Below are 17841 nucleotides of genomic sequence, written 5' to 3' on the forward strand. Positions count from 1 at the left end.
GGGGACAGGGAGGGGACTGGGGTGGTGTTCAGGATTTAAAGACAGTTTGCTAAAAAGACTGAAGCTCCTTTAGGAGGCTTTAGACAGGAAGGTAAATGGCTCTTCAACTGATGCAGCAGGCTTACTAGTTAAGGAGCCTGTGCAGGTGGTCCTGTCAGCCGCACGCCATGGTGAAACTACCTGTTAGGAAGTTTGAGAAGATATGAGACTCCTTTATCTAGCTCACTCTGACTACCTGTGCTTACTCTTTCTAAACACCTGTTTCATCATATCATTCCCCTGTTGTGCAGTAACACCATGCTAGGGTGAACATAATGGAATTGGAGGGAAAAAGTCACTGAGAGTTTTAAGGAAGAAATGAAAGGTTGTGGTGGCGACAACTGGGAGGAAGGAGGGGCAGCAACACAGAGATGACCAACTGAATGGAGGCCACAACCTGGGAGATGGTGGTGCTGATGGATTTGTGGTAGAGTCCAGAAAGTGAAGGAAAACTTAAAGGACTGGAGTCTGGGGTGTCATTGATAGAAATTTAGAGGAGTTTTAGGTATTGATAGAGCCTTAGTCTCTAAATCCCTCTGTCAGACTCTTTTGGCAGAACCATATAAAGGTATACGGTTTAGTCCTCACATAACGTTGTTTCCTTCAGCTTTGTTTCATTATAACATTGATGAGAAAAAAAATTGATTTTGTTTCCCTTAAAGTTGCAATTTCCAAGAACCTATTGACAACATTAAGTTAGGACTTACTGTATTATTAATGCAAATACCTGAAATAATATTTCTGTAGCTTAATTTCTATGCTTAGGGAGTATACCACAGCAAAATTTAATAGCTTGCCATCCATGAAGATAATAAAAAATTGCTTTTCTAATTTATAATTCACCAGAACTGTTCATTTTTCTTTTTAGGAACCTATGGATTTTTGTTTCCAAGTTTACAGAATTCGATGCTCGAAAACTGCATAAGTTATACAAGATGGCTCATAAGAAAAGGTCTCAAGAAGAAGAGGTAAAGTACAAATTCAATCCTAATTCATACAAACAAATGCCAATTCCACAGAAAAATCTCTTAATTTTTGTTTTTCCATGGGGAGATGATCACAGAATCATGGGTTATTGCTGGTGCTAATAGTCAAACAATAAGACCAGATGGGTGAAATAGCCAATGTATTGGAGCCTAACATGGTTGAAATTCTGACAAAGAGTGTTTACCCTGTGTTTTTAGGTCCTAAAATCATTTGTTCACCAGGTTTTTTCTTCCATTTGCATTTTTCTTCCGTACATGTCAGTAGCTTATAAATGTGGCTCCTAGGAAGTAATAGGGTGGTGGGCAGAAAATACTTTTTCTCTTCTTTTCTGGACCATCTACTTGGTGTCCTTCCAGCTTTTGTATGGAAGGGGTCCTGCTACTCACTTGTGAGAGGTGCTCAGAAGTTGCCTCTCCTTTGGAATAGGGGGATGGGTGCAGAAGTGACATGGAGGAGGCTGCAGAGGCAGTGCTCCTTGTGTGGGTGTGCCCATTTGCAGATCTGCTGACTTGCCAAATGGGCTGTACCCAAGTTGGACATTGAGTTCAATCTGTGAGCATTAAATACCACCTCCACTAATGCGTCAGCTCCATGAAGACAGAGATTTTATGTTTCTCATCTACTGCTGTGTTCTCAGCACACAGAATGGAATAGAATGGTGCTGGGGACAGGGAAGCACTCAGGAGTATTTGTTATGCTGTGCCCAGTGCTGTGTTGGCCTGTGAAGCAGCACCCTCAAGTAGTTGATAATTTAATTTTACATGGAAGAATATGTTATAGCAGTAACATACAGGAATCATATACTAATAAGCATTATAAAAAGTCTATAAAAGGATAGTCAGGAAAGGCCCCAGGAGGGAATGAAATAGTTAGGAAAGGCCCTTTAGAAGGGAGTGAAAATTAGGAAGAGGGTCTGAAGTTGGAGACATAATCATGAAAGACTTCATTCATTTAGGGATCAGAAATGAGTATAAGTTGAATAACAAAAACAGTGGTATCCTACTAGTGGGAGTATACATTGTCACAACCTTTCTGGAGGAGAATTCAGCAAGATTTATTAAGAGACTAAAGCATGCAGTTTTGCTTCCAAGAATTTAGTTTTGAGAAGGAGATAGAGATTTAAACATGTTTATAATGGAAATGGCTTGGAAGCCCAACAGTAAGAAGTACATTCAATCTGGCTAGGCACGGTGGCTCGTGCCTGTAATCCCAGCACTTTGGGAGGCTGAGGCGGGTGGATCACTTGAGGCCGAGAGTTCGAGACCAGCCTGGCCAACGTGATGAAGCCTCATCTCTACATAAACTACAAATATTAGCTGGGTGTGGTGGCACATGCCTGTAGCCCCAGCCCCTCAGGAGGCTGAAGTGGGAGGATTGCATGAGACCAGGAGGTGGAGGTAGCAGTGAGCTGAGATGGCATCACTGAATGCCTGTGACAGAGTGAGACTCTGTCTCAAAAAAAAAAAAAATACAGAAAACAAAAACATTCAGTAGTTCATGATATATCCATATTGGGGAGTATTAATCAGTTATTAAACATAATATTGTAGAAATAAGTATTTACATGGAAAGATTTTCACAATACATGAAGTGAAAAATGAATACCAAATATTTTTGTTTAAAATATAAATACAAAAAAAAGCTTAGAAAAATACGTGCCAAATTATTAACAGTAATTCCCTTGCTGGTTAGGATTTGGGTCACTTTATTTTTTTTATTGTGTGATTTTTTTTTATATCAAACATTTGACTTGTGTGATAAGGAGTAATGTTACTCCAACATTCAGATATTTAGCTTGATGACTTTGGCATAGGAGTTAGTTCCCACTGGACAGTCGAGGGTTGTTTGTTGTGGTTAGCCTTGGAAAGTTGGTAGTCTTGGTTTTACGTGGTCCAGGATGATCCTCTGAGAGTGCCGCCAGCCTGGGCGCCTACACCATACCCTGTACAGTGACATCTAGCAGTCTATGCATGTGTTCTTGCAGGTACTTAGCAGTAGTGGTCAAACTCAGCATAAATTCCACTGAGTTCCCCCAGCAAATAGCCTAACAGTGGAATTTATGAGCCTTTTTTTTGTTAGGAGGTAGTAAACAGCAGTTCAGAAGTTAAGAAGGACAAGAAGGAGCTGTTTAGAGGTGATAGCCTTTATTCTTCTCTGGGGAATTAAGCCTGGGATCTTGAGCTTCTTTGGTTTCCTTTTACTCTTTAGGAGCAAAAGAAGAAAGACGACGTGACTGGGGGTAAGAAACCATTTCGTCCAGAGGCCTCAGGCTCCAGCCGGGACTCTCTGATATCTCAGTCCCATACCTCACACAACCTTCACCCTCAGAAGCCTCATTTGCCTGCCTCCCATGGCCCACAGATGCATGGACACCCAAGAGATAACTACAATCACCCCAACAAGAGACACTTCAGTAATGCAGGTAGGTCATTAAGTGGAGTTTTTAAAGAGGTGCCAAAAGATAAAAAATTCCCACAGCCGTTTCATTTTCCAAAGACACTGGCTAGACTTCTGTGCTTTATTATCTTCTAACACTTTATTGTCCTCTCTTTTCTTAATGAGAGAAAGCATGAAATAAAGATCCCCCAATTTTTTTGTTTGTTTGTTTGAGACTGAGTCTTGCTGTGTCACCCAGGCTGGAGTGCAGTGGCACAATCTGGGCTCACTGCAACCTCCACCTCCTGGGTTCAGGCGATTCTCGTCCCTCAGCCTCCCGAGTAGCTGGGATTACAGATGTGCACCACCACGCTCAGCTAATTTTTAAATTTTTAGTAGAGACAGGGTTTTGCCATGTTGGCCAGGCTGGTCTCAAACTCCCGGCGCCATGTGATCTGCCCACCTCAGCCTCCCAAAATGCTGGGATTACAGGTGTGAACCACTGCGTCTGGCCCCCAGGACTATTATTTCAACTTCCGATTAAGAAGAACCCAGCTAACATGAACAAACGAAAAAGACTGAGGGAGAAGTTTACATTCTGTATGACAGTTAAATGGTTAAAACTGCTAATCTTGAAAGAGCTCTTGTAAATAGAGAACAAAACAATAACTGAATAGAAAAATGGGCAATCAACAGAGTGAAGAGACAGTTTATGTAAGGGGAGAAAATATTACCAACCGTACATCTGATAAGGCGATAATATCCAAACTGTGTAAGGAACTCAGCTCCTTATGTAGCAAGAAGGCAAATGCTCGATTAAAAAGTGGGGAAAGGACCTGAAAAGACATTTCTCAAAAGAAGACATACAAATGGCCAACCAGGTATATGAAAAAATGCTCAGCACGACTAATCATCAGGGAAATGCAAATTAAAACCACGATGAGATATCACTTCACACTTGTTAGGATGGCTAGTACCAAAAAGTCAGAAGATAAGGGTTGCCAAGGATGTGGAGGAAGGGAACCCAGCGCGTTGTTGGTGGGAGTGTAAGTTAGTACAGCCATTATGGAAAACAGTGCAGAGATGCCTCAGAAAAATCACGAACAGAACTATCATATGATGCAGCAGTCCCTCTACCGGGTATATATTCAACGAAAATGAAATCAGTTATGTTGAAGAAATGCCTGCACTTACATGTTCATTGCAGCATTATTTACGATAGCCAAGATACGTAATCATCCTAAGTGCCCATCAGCAGATGAGTGGATAAAGAAAATGTGTATATACACAATCGAATAGTATTCAGCTTTAAAAAGAAGGAAATCCTGTCGTTTGCAACAACATGGTTGAATCTGGAGGGCATTTATGTTAAGTGAAATAAGTGAGGCACAGAAAGAAAAACTGCATATTCTCACTTATGTATGGAATCTGAAAAAGTCAAACTCATAGAAGCAGGGAGTAGAACAGTAGTTACTAGGGTCGGAGGGCAGGGGAGAATTGGGAAGATATTAACAACGGAGATAAAATTTCAGTTAGATATGAGGAATAAGTTGAGAAATCTGTTGTACAGCATGGTGACTGTAGTTAATAACAATGTATTATGTAAGTGAGGTAGTGCATATGTTAATTAGGCTGATTCAGCCATTCCATAATGTATATGTATTTTAAAACATTGCATTGTAATCAATAAATACATACAATTTTTAATTGTCTATTAAAAAATTTTTACAGTCTGGGCAACATAGAGAGACTCAGTCTCTACAAAAGTGTGAAAATTAGCTAGGCGTAGTGGCGTAGTAGTCCCAGCTACTTGGGAGGCTGAGGTGGGAGAATTTCTTAGGCCTGGGAGGTGGAGGTTGCGGTAAGCCAGGATTGCACCACTGCACTCCAGTCTGGGCAATAGAGTGAGACCCTGTCTCAAAAAAAAAAAAAAAAAAAAAAAAAAAATTGCGGTTTTGAAACAAAACTCGAATCCAGATTGAATTAAAATTTTGGAAATTTGATTAGAAAAAAATCAGCTCTGTGGAGCTTATCCATTGTTCTAAAACAAAATGAGCAAAAGTTATGATGAATTAGACAGTTCATGTAAAAGAGAAAATTCAAATGGCCAATATGGCAAGATGACCAACCTTGCTACTAGGGAAATATAAATTAAAGCAACAATAGGTTAACCAATTTTTTTACCCATTCAGATCATCAAAAATTAAAAAGAGAAATACACACCGATTGCTAAGAGTGTGAATTGCTATAATCTTTTCAGAAAATAATCTGAAAACCCACTCTGCGGGTTCTCTCTTCCTCCAGCAGTGGTCCCTGCCTGGGAAAGACCCAGATCCTTAGCCTGTTGCTGGTGCTCAGGATCACTGATCTCTTCAGTGGTGACAGAAGTCATCTCTTATCTCTTTGAGGTTTTCTGCTCTGTGGAATCTTAGTCCTTCTATTCCTCATTGCTTTAGCTGCTCTTTGATGCCTTTAAACACTTCTTTTTTTTTTGGGGTGGGGAGTTGGAGCTTCGCTCTGTCACCCAGGCTGGAGTGTAGCGTCACGATCTTGGCTCACTGCAACCTCCACCTCCCGGGTTCAAGCGATTCTCCTGCCTCAACCTCCCAAGTAGCTGGGATTACAGGCACACACCACCATGCCGGGCTAATTTTTTTTTTTTTTTTTTGTATTTTTGTACAGACGGGGTCTCACCATGTTGGCCAAGGTGGTCTTGAACTCCTGACCTCAGGTGATCCATTCACCTCAGCCTCCCAAAGTGTTGGGATTACAGGCGTGAGCCACTGCGCCTGGCCTAAATGCATTCTTTTTAATCTTCCCTTTCTCATTGTTTTTGGCAGGGTGTAATTCTGCTACAAGCTACCCTGCCTGGAAGCATTACGTTCTATGTTCTGTAATCTTAAAAATCCGAGTTCAAAATTATTTCATCACCATTTTGTTGAGGGAAAAAAAGCTAATGATTTTGCAGAATGACTGGGAAATGTTTCACTGTTCTTAGATGTAGTTGCATCAGTTATACTGGCTTTTTTCTAGTATTAGGCTGTTTTTGTGTTTTGCATACGATATCACTTATTTTATATTCTGAATCCTTTAAAATAACTTCTTACTAAATACATTCTTTTATTTAAACCTTGGATTCCTCACCCATCTTTTTAATACCTCAATACTTTGTAACCTGTGATTTACCTCACAGAGGGTTTAAGAAGAAAGAAAATCTCTTTGGTTTACTCTGGAAAAAATGAACTAGCTTGAGTTTAAGCACCTCTACAAAACCACAGACATTGACACCCTGTTAGAAATCTCACTTTCCATTTGATATGAAGCCATCCTCAGGTGATCCTTCGCATATTTAGAAGGTGTCTCTTTTTGTTGTTATTTGTTAATTCTTAGGGTGAATAGTCAAAAGTTTTTTACTTTGTGGTGCTCTCATCTGATCTACCCAGGTCAGCCATGAATTTAAGGCACTGGTGGACTGTACATCATATTAATGCTATCAGTTTCTAAGCTCAGCACTTCCTTAATGGTGTTGTTCTTCAGCTCTGTAGAAAAAAGCTGGAAGGCCAGTAAAATGAGTAGAGACACTTATTTGGTGGCATGTCTTTGATCTTCACATAATTATAGACAGAAGATGGATTTTTCCATGAGGTCATAGGTTCCTTTTAGTTAGTCCTCTGTATTAGTTTCCTAGGGCTGTATATAACAAAGTATCACAGACTAGGTGGCTTCAAACATCAAACATTTATTTTCTCACATTTCTGGAGACCGGGAAGTCTGATATCAAGGTGTCAGCAGGGTTGGTTCCTTCTGGAGGCTCCGAGGGAAAAGCTGTTCCATGCCTCTCTTCTGCCTTCTGGTGGCTGCCAGCAGTTCTTGGCGTTCTTGACTCACGCCGATTTCTGCCTCCATCTTTGCATAGCCTTCTCCTATGCATAGCCTGTCATAGTTCCCTCTGCCTTTATTTTGAAAGGATGCCTGTCCTGGAATTTGTAGCCCAACCTAAATTCAGGATGATGTCATCTAGAGATTTTTAAGTTAATTACATCTGCAAAGACCTAGGTAAAATCACACTCACAGGCTCTGGGTGGACATGACATTTTGGTAGCCACAGTTTAACTCTCCATCCCTGGACTTCTGTGTCTTCACTACATTTTCTGATTCAAGTGAGTATGATTCTTCTCCTTAGGAGAAAAGGAAGGCTGCGGAAGTTAAAAGGATTGTAGTTCGGCCTTAGTCCGTAAGAGACAGAGCACTGATCCAAGCTCAAAGTTAGAGCAGTTACTTTTTTATAGGAGGGGGTCCACTTGTGTGTGTGCAGAATAGGGAAGAATAATAGAAGCGGTGAGTGTGGTCTGGAGAGATTTTCAGAGACCAGGCACAGCAGGTACCAGCAGGTGAAATAAACGTTAGATGTGTAACCGGAGGATACTACTCGCAGCTGTGAAACTCAGCGGTATCATTTTCTGAATTAGTTTGGTTTTGGTGTTAAGAGTCTGCCACAGATTGGAAGGTTAAACAGGTATGGAGAGTGAAAAGCGGTAGTTGTTAAGATTTCAGAAGGAGAGGAGTAGTAAATTTTGCCTTAAAATTTTGTTGGAAAGAATGTTTAGGAGTCATTACTGACACGTTAGCCAGCAGCAACAAGACCAAGAAGAAAGAAATTTAATGTCTGTCTGTACCATGTGTCAGGCTTTCAGTTTGAACTTCAGCAAAGTAGTGCTTACTTCAGCAGCATACCTACGAAAATTGGAACAATACAGAGAAGATTGGTGTGGAAGAAAACAAAAAGAAAAAATAAGGCTGGGCGTGGTGGCTCACAGCTGTAATCCCAGCACCTTGGGAAGCTGAGGCGGGCAGATCACCTGAGGTCAGGAGTTTGAGACCAGCCTAGCCAACATGGTGAAACCCTGTCTCTACTAAAAATTCAAAAATTGGGCAGGCATGGTGGCGGGTGCCTGTAGTCCCAGCTGCTTGGGAGGCTGAGGCACGAGAATCGCTTGACCCAAGAGGTAGAGATTGCAGTGATCTAAGATCGTGCCACTGCACTCCAGCCTGGGCAACAGAGCATGACTCCATCTCCAAAAAAAAAAAAATTGTAGTGAAAGTGAAATTCATCCATTTCTTGCAGTCGTCAGATCATTCTTTCTTTTCCTGCAGATCGAGGAGACTGGCAGAGGGAAAGAAAGTTCAACTATGGTGGTGGCAACAACAATCCACCATGGGGAAGCGACAGGCACCATCAGTATGAGCAGCACTGGTACAAGGACCACCATTATGGGGACCGGCGACATATGGATGCCCACCGTTCCGGAAGCTATCGACCCAACAACATGTCCAGAAAGAGGCCTTATGACCAGTACAGCAGTGACCGAGACCACCGGGGACACAGAGATTATTATGACAGGTATGCAAAAGGCTGTGAGACACCAGGTGCCGACCTTTGCCAGGAGCTGTTTCTAGGGAGAAAGTGACGTATACATGAATGTATTTATCTGTCAAATTACTGAAGATCTCATCATGTGTCAGCCACAGGGAATCCCATGTCTTGGTTATAGGTTTTATGTTTTATTTTCTGGGTCATAGGGAGCACATTTCACCTGTGCAGGAAAAGAGTTTTCTGCCGTCTTTTGAGGAAATCTAGTGAAGTGGTCGCCATAAAATATTAGAGTCAACAACCAAAATTATTAAGCTCTGTGCGAGGCTGTCAGCCACATTAGGTATCAGGGATCCCGAGATGGGTACCAGCCCACAGTCCTTACCTGCCACGAGCCCATAATTGAAGAGTCGAAGTCTTTCGAAGCTGCACCCTCTTTACTTCAGTACAACGCCACCAGTAGTACGATGAGCCAAAGCTTTACATTGTGAGAGTAGCAAGTCCAGGGAGAGCTAAAGAGGTTTTATCTGTATTTCCTAATTTCAAATCTTGGATAATTTAACCTCATAGCAGCTTTGGTTTTCCCTGGGCTGATGATGTGCGTCATTTGCACTGTACCTTGAATTTAAAGTGGGAAAATTTCATATACATGTGTCAAAGTCCTGCTTTGTTTTTGGAAGATCTGGTAACAGCAGCCCGCATTAGCAGAGAGCTGTAGCTGAGCAGCTGCCACCTCGTTAGGAGTCTGCCCCTCACTCCCACCCTTCTCTATTGTCTGGACCCAGTGGGCACTTGCCCTGCGTTCTTCTAGTAGGTCTATATTTCTATTTGGTGTCACTTTCCTTTTGCCTGAAGGACTTTTTCTGCTGGTGATAAACTCTTTCAGTGTTTGTATGTATGCCTGAAAAAGTATTTTGCCTTCATTTTTGAAAGCAGTTTTTGCTGAGTATATACATTTTTAGCTTTACAGTTTCTTTCAGTGCTTTAAAGATGTACCTCTGCTATTTACTTGCATTGTTTTGTGATGAAAAATCTGTCATCCTTATCTTTGTTCCTCTTTACATAATGTTCCTTTTAAAAAAAATCACTAATTATGATGTGCCTTGGTGTATTTTTCCTTGGTTTCTTGTGCTTGGAAATTTTTGAACTTCTTGGATCTGTGGGTTTATTGTTTCCATAAAATTTGGAAATTTTTACAATCTTCTTCAAGTATTTTTTCTGATCCCCTACTTTCTCTTCTTCTTTGGAGATTCTCATTACACCTATATTAGCTTGCTTGAAGTTGTCTCACAGCTCACTTGTATTCTGTTGACTTTTAAAAAATTATGCTTTCTGTTTCACTGTGGATAGTTTCTATTGCTACCTCTTCAAGTTCACTAATACTTTCCTTTTCAATGTCAAGACTGCTGTGAGGCCCATCCAGTGTACTTTGCATTTTATACATTGTAGTTCTAAAAGTTCAGAAAGTTGTTTTTGGGTCTTTTTATATATGTTCTGTGTCTAACCTTTTAAAACCTGGAACACAGATATAACAATGGTTTTGATGTCCTTGTCTGTGAATCTTATCACTTGGGTCAGTTTCAGTTGATACCTCCTCACTGGGCCTTCCTCCCCTGGTGCTTCCTGTGCCTAGTAATTTTTGTCAGATGCCAGATGTAACATTTACCTTGTTGGGTGCCGGATATTTCTGTATTCCTGTAAGTATTCTGGAGCTTTGTTATGAGTTGCAGGTTATTTGGAAGCAGTTTCCTTTTTCAGGTCTTGCTGTTAAGATTCGTTAGGGAGAAGCAGAGCAGTGCTCAGTCAAGGGCTAATGATTGCCCACCCCCAAGGTAAAGAGCCTCATTGCACTCTACCCAATTGCGTTAGTCTGTTTTGCAGGAATACCTGAGGCTGGGTAATTTATAGAGAAAAGAGTTTTATTTGGCGCACAGTTCTGCAAGCTGTACAAGTATAGCACCAGCATCTGGTTGGCTTCTGGAGAGGCCTCAGGGAGCTTTTACTCATGGTGGAAGGTGAAGTGGGAGTAGGCGTCCCATGGCAAGAGAGGGAGCAAGAGAGAGAGGAGGAGGTGCCAGCCTCTTTTAAAGCACCAGCTCTCACATGAACTCAGAGAACTCACTCATTATCACAAGGACAGCACCAAGCCATTTATGAGGGATCTGCCCAAACACCTCCCACTACAACATTGGAGGTCACATTTCAACATGAGATTTGGAGGGGACACATACCCAAACCGTATCACCATCTGGAGGTCTTTGGTGTGGCTGGTGAGAACAGGCACGATGCCAGTTCTTTGTGAGCACAGGGCACTGTTACCTTCAGTCTTTTCGGGTGGTCCTTTCCCTGGCCTTGGGTAGTTTCCCCACATGCACATCCTAACCAGTATTCAGCTGTATACCTGGGAACCCTCTGTAGATCTTCAAACTACTTTCTCTGTAGCACTGTCTTCTCTCATGCCATGTCCTGTGAACTGTGGCCACCTTGGTTCCCCATCCCTCACCTTGGGAAGCCAACTGGTGTCTTTCTGGGTTTCCTTCTTCCTGTGTCACAGCCTGGGGACTATCTCATGATAGTGAACAGGAGCCATTAAAAGGCTCATTTCATTAGTGTCCATTCCTCAGGGATCACTGTTCTTCATTGCCTGATGTCTGATGTCTTGAAAACCACTGTTCTATACATTTTGTCCCTTTTGGCTGTTTCAGGCAGGATGGTAATCTAGTCCCTGTTATTCCATTTTGACTGGAACTTGAGATTGCTCACTTCTTCCTCCCTCTTTCTTTCATTGAGGTGAAATTCATATTACATAAAGGAACTATTTTAAAGCGAACAACTGAATGACCTTAGTGTGCATTTATAATATTGGGCAGCCACCACTTCTATCTAGTTCCAAAACACTTTCATCACTCAGAGAAAACCCTATAAGCATTAAATAATCCTTCCCCATTATTCCCTTTCCCCAGCCTCTGGCAACCACCAGTTTGCATTCTGTCTCTCTGGATTTGCCTATTCTAGACATTTCATATAGAAAGAGTCATACAATATGTGACCTTTTGTGTCTGGCTTCTTTCACTTAGCATAATGTTTTCAAGGTTCATTCATCAGTACTCATTCCATCTTATGGCTGAATAATATTTCATTGTGTGGATATACCACATTTTGTTTACCCATTCATCTGTTGATGGACATTTGAGTTGTTTCCATCTTTGGGCTATTGTGAATAATGCTGCAGTGAAGATTGGTAGACACGTACTTGACTACCTGTTTTCAGTTTTGGATATGTGCCTGGGAGTGGAATTATCAGTCATATTCTTTACGTTTTTAGGAAACACCAAAATGTTTCCACGATGGCTGAACCATTTTACATTCCTACCAGCAATGTGTAAGAGTTGAAGGTTTTCCTTATCTTTGCCAACACTTATTTCCTGGTTTTTTTTTTTTTTTTTTTTTTTTTTTAATGAATATCTCCATCTTTGTGGGTGTGAAGTAGTCTCATTGTGGGCTTGAATATGCATTTCCCTAATGATTAATGATATTGAGCATCTTTTCATGGTTTTTTTGGCCATTTGTATATCTTCTTTGGAGAAATGTCTGTTCAAATCCTTTGCCTGTTTTTGAGTTGGGTTGTTTTTGTTGTTGAGTTTTACTAATTCTTTTTTTAATGGTATCATGAGCAGTTTACCATGGTCCAAGCTAAAAATTTTAATACTCTTCACATTGAGTTGGTTTTTAAGAGAATTTTATTAACTAGTCACTCACTTGTTGCATATTTAGGTTGATGGTGTTATTAATAACTTACAAAATAATTTCTGTGGCTCTTTTTCTCATGGGCTGGGTCCAGGAATATGGTAATGTTTATGGATCTTACCAGATTTTTCCTAAAGGGAGTGAGTTTGCAAAGCCATCAGTGATTTTTCAAGTGTGTACTTGTGTCACTGCACACTTGAGCCTTATTTCATAGGACGTATTTTGCTAATAAGTGTAAAATGACTCTGCTATTAATGTTTTTGATTCCTAATAATGTGAGCATTTGTCCTTGAATATGAGTATATGAGGAAGAGCCAAGTGGGTAGTGAAGAGAAGTGGATGGGAATCTGGTTTCAGTCTTTCGACTAATCCTTGCATCTCTATTTCAGGCACCATCATGACTCCAAGCGGAGGAGATCCGATGAATTTAGGCCTCAAAATTACCACCAGCAGGATTTCCGACGAATGTCTGATCACCGCCCCCCTATGGGCTACCATGGCCAGGGACCCTCAGACCATTACCGCTCTTTCCACACAGATAAACTGGGGGAATATAAACAGCCTCTACCCCCATTGCACCCTGCAGTCTCAGATCCTCGCTCACCCCCTTCTCAGAAATCTCCTCACGATTCCAAGTCACCCCTGGATCATAGGTCTCCTTTGGAGAGATCACTAGAACAGAAAAACAACCCAGATTATAACTGGAATGTTCGGAAAACATAAAGGACAGCTCGTAAAGGAGAGAGTAAGAGTCACCAAACACGTGGATATTTTTGGTCTGATCCTACAGTAGCCGGTTATCTAGACCAGTAAGTGGAGTTTTGGACATGCTGCTGCTGTCAACTCACTGGCTGAAGGAGCACTTCAAGGAATGGGAGGCCTTTCACTGGGTCCAGCTCTGATTCGGGTCACCACTCCTGCACTTTGGCACCCCATCCCATTCCAGCCTAGTTCTGGCCTCCCACTTTGACGGGCACTTGGAGGAGGAGCTGACTGTGTGTGTACCAGCTTCACTGGGATGTGTTTCCCCAGTCAAGGAACAGGGGATCTTCAGAGTCATGAATGTTTTCTTGCCAGGGTCAGTGTTCCCAGGACCTTAGTGCATGGTCGGGGCAGGAACTGGTGCATGGAGGCTGCTGGGACCTGATGTGAACAGTGTGTGATTTGGTTGATTTGGTTCACTCTGACATGATGGATGCTGCTGATGGGGAGTGGCGAGTTGGGGCAAGCGGGTGGGGACAAGCATAGGACTTGAAGGGGAGCAGGTACACCCCTCAAATGTGTTCTTGGGAGAAATGATACACTCGGCCTCATTATGTGAAACCTGTGGGTGGGGTTGGGGTGGGGAAGTAGAGGGCAACAGCTTCCACAACTGCTTCATCTCTGCCAACACTAATTTTTCCCACACTGTCTTTGTACATTTCAGAGCTTTGGTCTCCTGAGTGGGCCTCCTTTTCCCACTGTGCCAGGGAAGGTAGGTTTCTCTGGCTGAGTACTGTGAGTGAGGCAACACTGATGCCAGCATGGGTCTTACTTGACTGGGGAGTAGGCTGAGTGAGGGGTAGGGTGGGGTAGGTGGGGAGTAGTGTGGCCAGGGAACTGGAATCCCTGGTGGATTTCTGATTCCTATGGTGAGAAGGAAAGCTACAGGACCTGGAGAAGGGGATGCAGAGGCAGGCCTGCTGACCAACTTGTTGCAATCACAAAGGTGGGGGTCCTGGTGCAGGCAGTGAACAGGCTTCTAATGTGGGGTTCAGTAGTGCCAGCAAGTGGGGGAAACTTTCAGTATTGCGCTAGGTCAACACTTCCTGCTGCGTTTCCTTCCCTTTGCACAGCTTGAAGAAATAGATTAGACAGAATCACACATCATGTGGTGGGCAGATGGAAATAAGTACCTGTGGTGAACAAGTTTCTACTGTAGTTGGAGATCATTAGAATTGAATTCAGTTTCTCTTAGAATATAATCAGGTATAAACCTAAGTTAAACTTTTTCCCAAACAAGGAGCATCCAAAGACACAGTGACTTGAGCTATAGATAGTAAAAATCATACTAGAGTTGAACTGAGTCAGGTTTAGGAAGCAAGTTTGGTTGCATCAATTAAGCAGGCTCTTTTCAACTGACTGATGCTGGGGCCTTCAGTTTTATTCTCAGTAGAGATTGCCAGTATTGTTAGAGTATCCAAAGGCCTTTCTAGATGGAGACAGAATAACTGACTTGAACATACAGTGTGCCTGTAAGTGTCCAGGCTCAGAGCTGGTGAAAACCCTTCTGTTGGGCGTGTGCAGGGTTAAACTCCTGAAGTAACTTGTGAGGACTTCAGTGCTTGCTGGTGTCCTGGGCAGCACCATGAATGCCTTTACCAAGACATGCCAAGTTGGATCCCCCGAATGAAGCAGATGTGGCTGTGGTGTGACCCTTGCTCCCTGCTACACAGAGCATCTTAGGGCTGGCCTGTGTGGTTTCCAGATGAGGGTCTGGGTCCCGGAAGCTTGTGTTGAGAGCTCAGTGGACCCACCCCCCTTGCTGAACCCTCATAGTTCTTGGGGTTGTCCAGCCTGGACTTGTAGCACACATGTCCTGAAGCAAAGCTCCGGTGACTGCCTGAGCCACCTGGCCACAGTCCTCCCATGGAGGGCCTGCTGTGACGCTCAGTGGAGAGGGCAGGGCCTGTGTCTCCACTTAGGCCACACAGTGATAAGGAAACCACAGACGGAGCTTCTTGCTGATAATACTGACTCTAGCCCATGATTGCCTTGCCCGAGCCAAAGAGGAAGGTTAGGTTCGCTTGTCAAGCCCTTGAGCGTTGGGAGATGGGGTGGGAAGGAGATGAGCCCCTGCAGAGAGTTGGGTAGTGTCCTTCAGGAATGAAAGGAGGGGCAAAGGAGTCACCAGAGGTCCTGCATTTCCATCAGGGTTTCCACAGTCATCAGGGCTTCTCTCTTGAGTTGCTGATAGGAGATGTGAGTTATGCCCAAAGATGTCTTATCGTGAGGAAAAAGAAACTTCCTTTTGTTCACATTCAGGACTCTCAGTGCCATATGAAGTAGCAAAAGGCAGTATCGGCCAGATCAGTGTTACATTGATTCTAAAATTACAGTGTCCCCATTAGACAACTATTTTAGGTGCTGGAGTATGTTTGAAGAGTGTGTTGGGAAAAAGGAAGCATTTCTTCGTTGATTTAAATCAGTATGAATATTATATGCCTAAATAAAAAATTTGCACAGGTAAATTCTCTCACTTGTGAATGGGAGAAGCTGCCCCAGGAATCTGTGAGGATGGTATTCCCTGGAGTCTGGCTTTGAAAGATTTCATTGTTGGTAGAAATAACAGGTTGAGAAAGAGGGAGTTAGCATCACCTAAAACCTGCACGTGAACAAGGGTTGACATGATACATTATGGCCTTAGAAAAGGGCCAGGTGAAACCCCAAGCTAATCACTGCGGTCTTTCAGAGCCGGACAGACAGATGCCAGCAGAGCCCGGGGCTCACCCTCCTTTCAGTCATTCCTTAGCCCTTCGAAGGGAAGCCCAAACACTTTGCACGCTGTGCTGCAGACATTCTGGCCTGGTGTGTCTGAAAGTTGCATCAGTCCTCACGGTGCACACACAGTTGATTTAGGAAGTCACACAACGACACTGAAATCCTACAGACCAAAATCCACTCGTCAGCAGGAGCAGCAGCCCAGGCCCAGCACCAGCGGTCTTCCGGCTCCTCTGAGGGCTGCCACGTTGGGCGAGGGGAGCCATGCCAAGGGTCCAGGCTGCTTTAGGCCATCTGTGCCCCACTCATCTGGGGACAGATGGTTTTTCTTTATTGTAAAATTGTGGACTTTTAAAACCTGTTGACTAAACAGTAATTAATTTATATTTGTGAAAAATGCCACTGTCCTAGTGATTTCTGATGTAAATAATGTTGTTTATATAGTATGTATTAAATTTTCCTACATTGTAAAACTGCTGTACTTTTGATTCTTGTATATTAAAAAGTGTTACTGAGCATTTTTAGAATTGGGCTAACACGTTGCATTGCATTGTGGTGTGAGCTCTGTGACTAGAGATACCGCCTTGTCTACCTTCCCTCGTTGGTTGCTGGGTCACATCCAGATGTTTTGACAGCTTGTGAAGTGGAGTCTTTCAAAGTTGCATTTCCCTCCATCCAGTACCAGTTGCATTGTTGCGTACCAGCCTTACCACCACAGATACCTCAGCTGTTCCTGAGTATGCCGTCGCCGAGGTGAACAGCTCCCTGGCTGAGCAACTCCAGGCCGTGGCCCACAGCTCTGCACTTGAGGGAGGACCGCGGTTGCCGAAACCAGTAGTTAATTCCCGTGGGTTCGTCCTGCCTGGGGGGATCCAGGGAGACCTAGGGGGGCCACCCCTTCTATCCTGAAGGAAATAACACTGTGTCTGCCAGCCTGTAGCTTTGAGGGTAATTTAACAGATGGGGTCTGGGGGGTGGCATTTTATAATGGAAACACTGACACAAACGTTAGCTTTAGTATTCTGGCACAGGGGCAGGCCCAGCTCTGGTGCAGCCCAGACAGAGGAAGGGTGGCACAGCCTGCGGGCGGAGATCTCTGTCTGAATAAGGGTTGAAGTTTGCCCAGATCCACGATTTTCACTCATGTTTTGGTGACTTTGAGACTAAACTAAATCCCTGTGAAGCTCTTAAATCTTGATACCAAATAAGCCATGTGTCTACTGAGAGCTGAGCTGTCAACTCCTGTGACTCTGCTCTGTCAGCCCAGGGGACTTGGATGCAGGGGCCCTTGCCAGCCCTGGCCAGTGCTGGAGCGGGAGGCTGGGATTTTTAGTTCACGTAGTTCTTGAGAAAGACGAAGAAAAGCTGAGGGCTCTTGGTGCCCATAAAGAAACGACTCACAATCATGTTGTAACTCATGACTCAGCTGGAACAATTTGGGGAAACTTTAAGAACAAGTCCTGCAATAATCAGCTTATTATGATTTACAATAGCAACAAGGCTTCGAAACTGCCAGCTGCCAAAACGCCTGCCTTTTACTGGAAGCAGCCGGCCCAGGGCCCCTGCCTCCTCCCTCCTCCCTGGCAGGGCCTCGCACGCCTGGCATCACGGCAAGCCCTCCTCAGTCAGCGCCAACAGAAAGGTCACTTATTGAAACCCAAGTCCCTGCAGTTTGCCAGACCAGAGTCAGCTCCAGATTCCAACCTGTGGCTTTTAAAGGAGCAGGACCAGCTCTGATGTAAGGCGTTGCCTTAACTGAAGCCCCCGGCACCAGTCCTTTCTGTCATATCTTATGAGACCCATTTGGTCTCCCAGCCTACCTCAAATTTGTTCTGATCAGT

At 43.4% G+C, this 17841-nt stretch overlaps 1 protein-coding gene across 11 annotated transcripts in view; it reads left to right on the plus strand.

The window, feature by feature from the left end:
- The window catches only part of CHD2 (chromodomain helicase DNA binding protein 2), a 144752-nt gene extending 128225 nt beyond the window's left edge, over window positions 1-16527 (plus strand). For all 11 annotated transcript variants that reach the window (XM_063597148.1, XM_063597151.1, XM_034939460.4 and 8 more), the window contains 4 exons: window positions 908-1007; window positions 3235-3448; window positions 8557-8803; window positions 12910-16527. In XM_063597148.1, coding sequence (XP_063453218.1) covers window positions 908-1007; window positions 3235-3448; window positions 8557-8803; window positions 12910-13243 — 895 coding nt within the window. In that variant the 3' untranslated portion in view covers window positions 13244-16527. The remainder of the gene's footprint in view (window positions 1-907; window positions 1008-3234; window positions 3449-8556; window positions 8804-12909) is intronic.
- Window positions 16528-17841: the final 1314 nt, after the last annotated feature.

This window comes from Pan paniscus, chromosome 16, assembly GCF_029289425.2.
Source record: "Pan paniscus chromosome 16, NHGRI_mPanPan1-v2.0_pri, whole genome shotgun sequence".
NCBI lineage: Eukaryota > Metazoa > Chordata > Mammalia > Primates > Hominidae > Pan > Pan paniscus.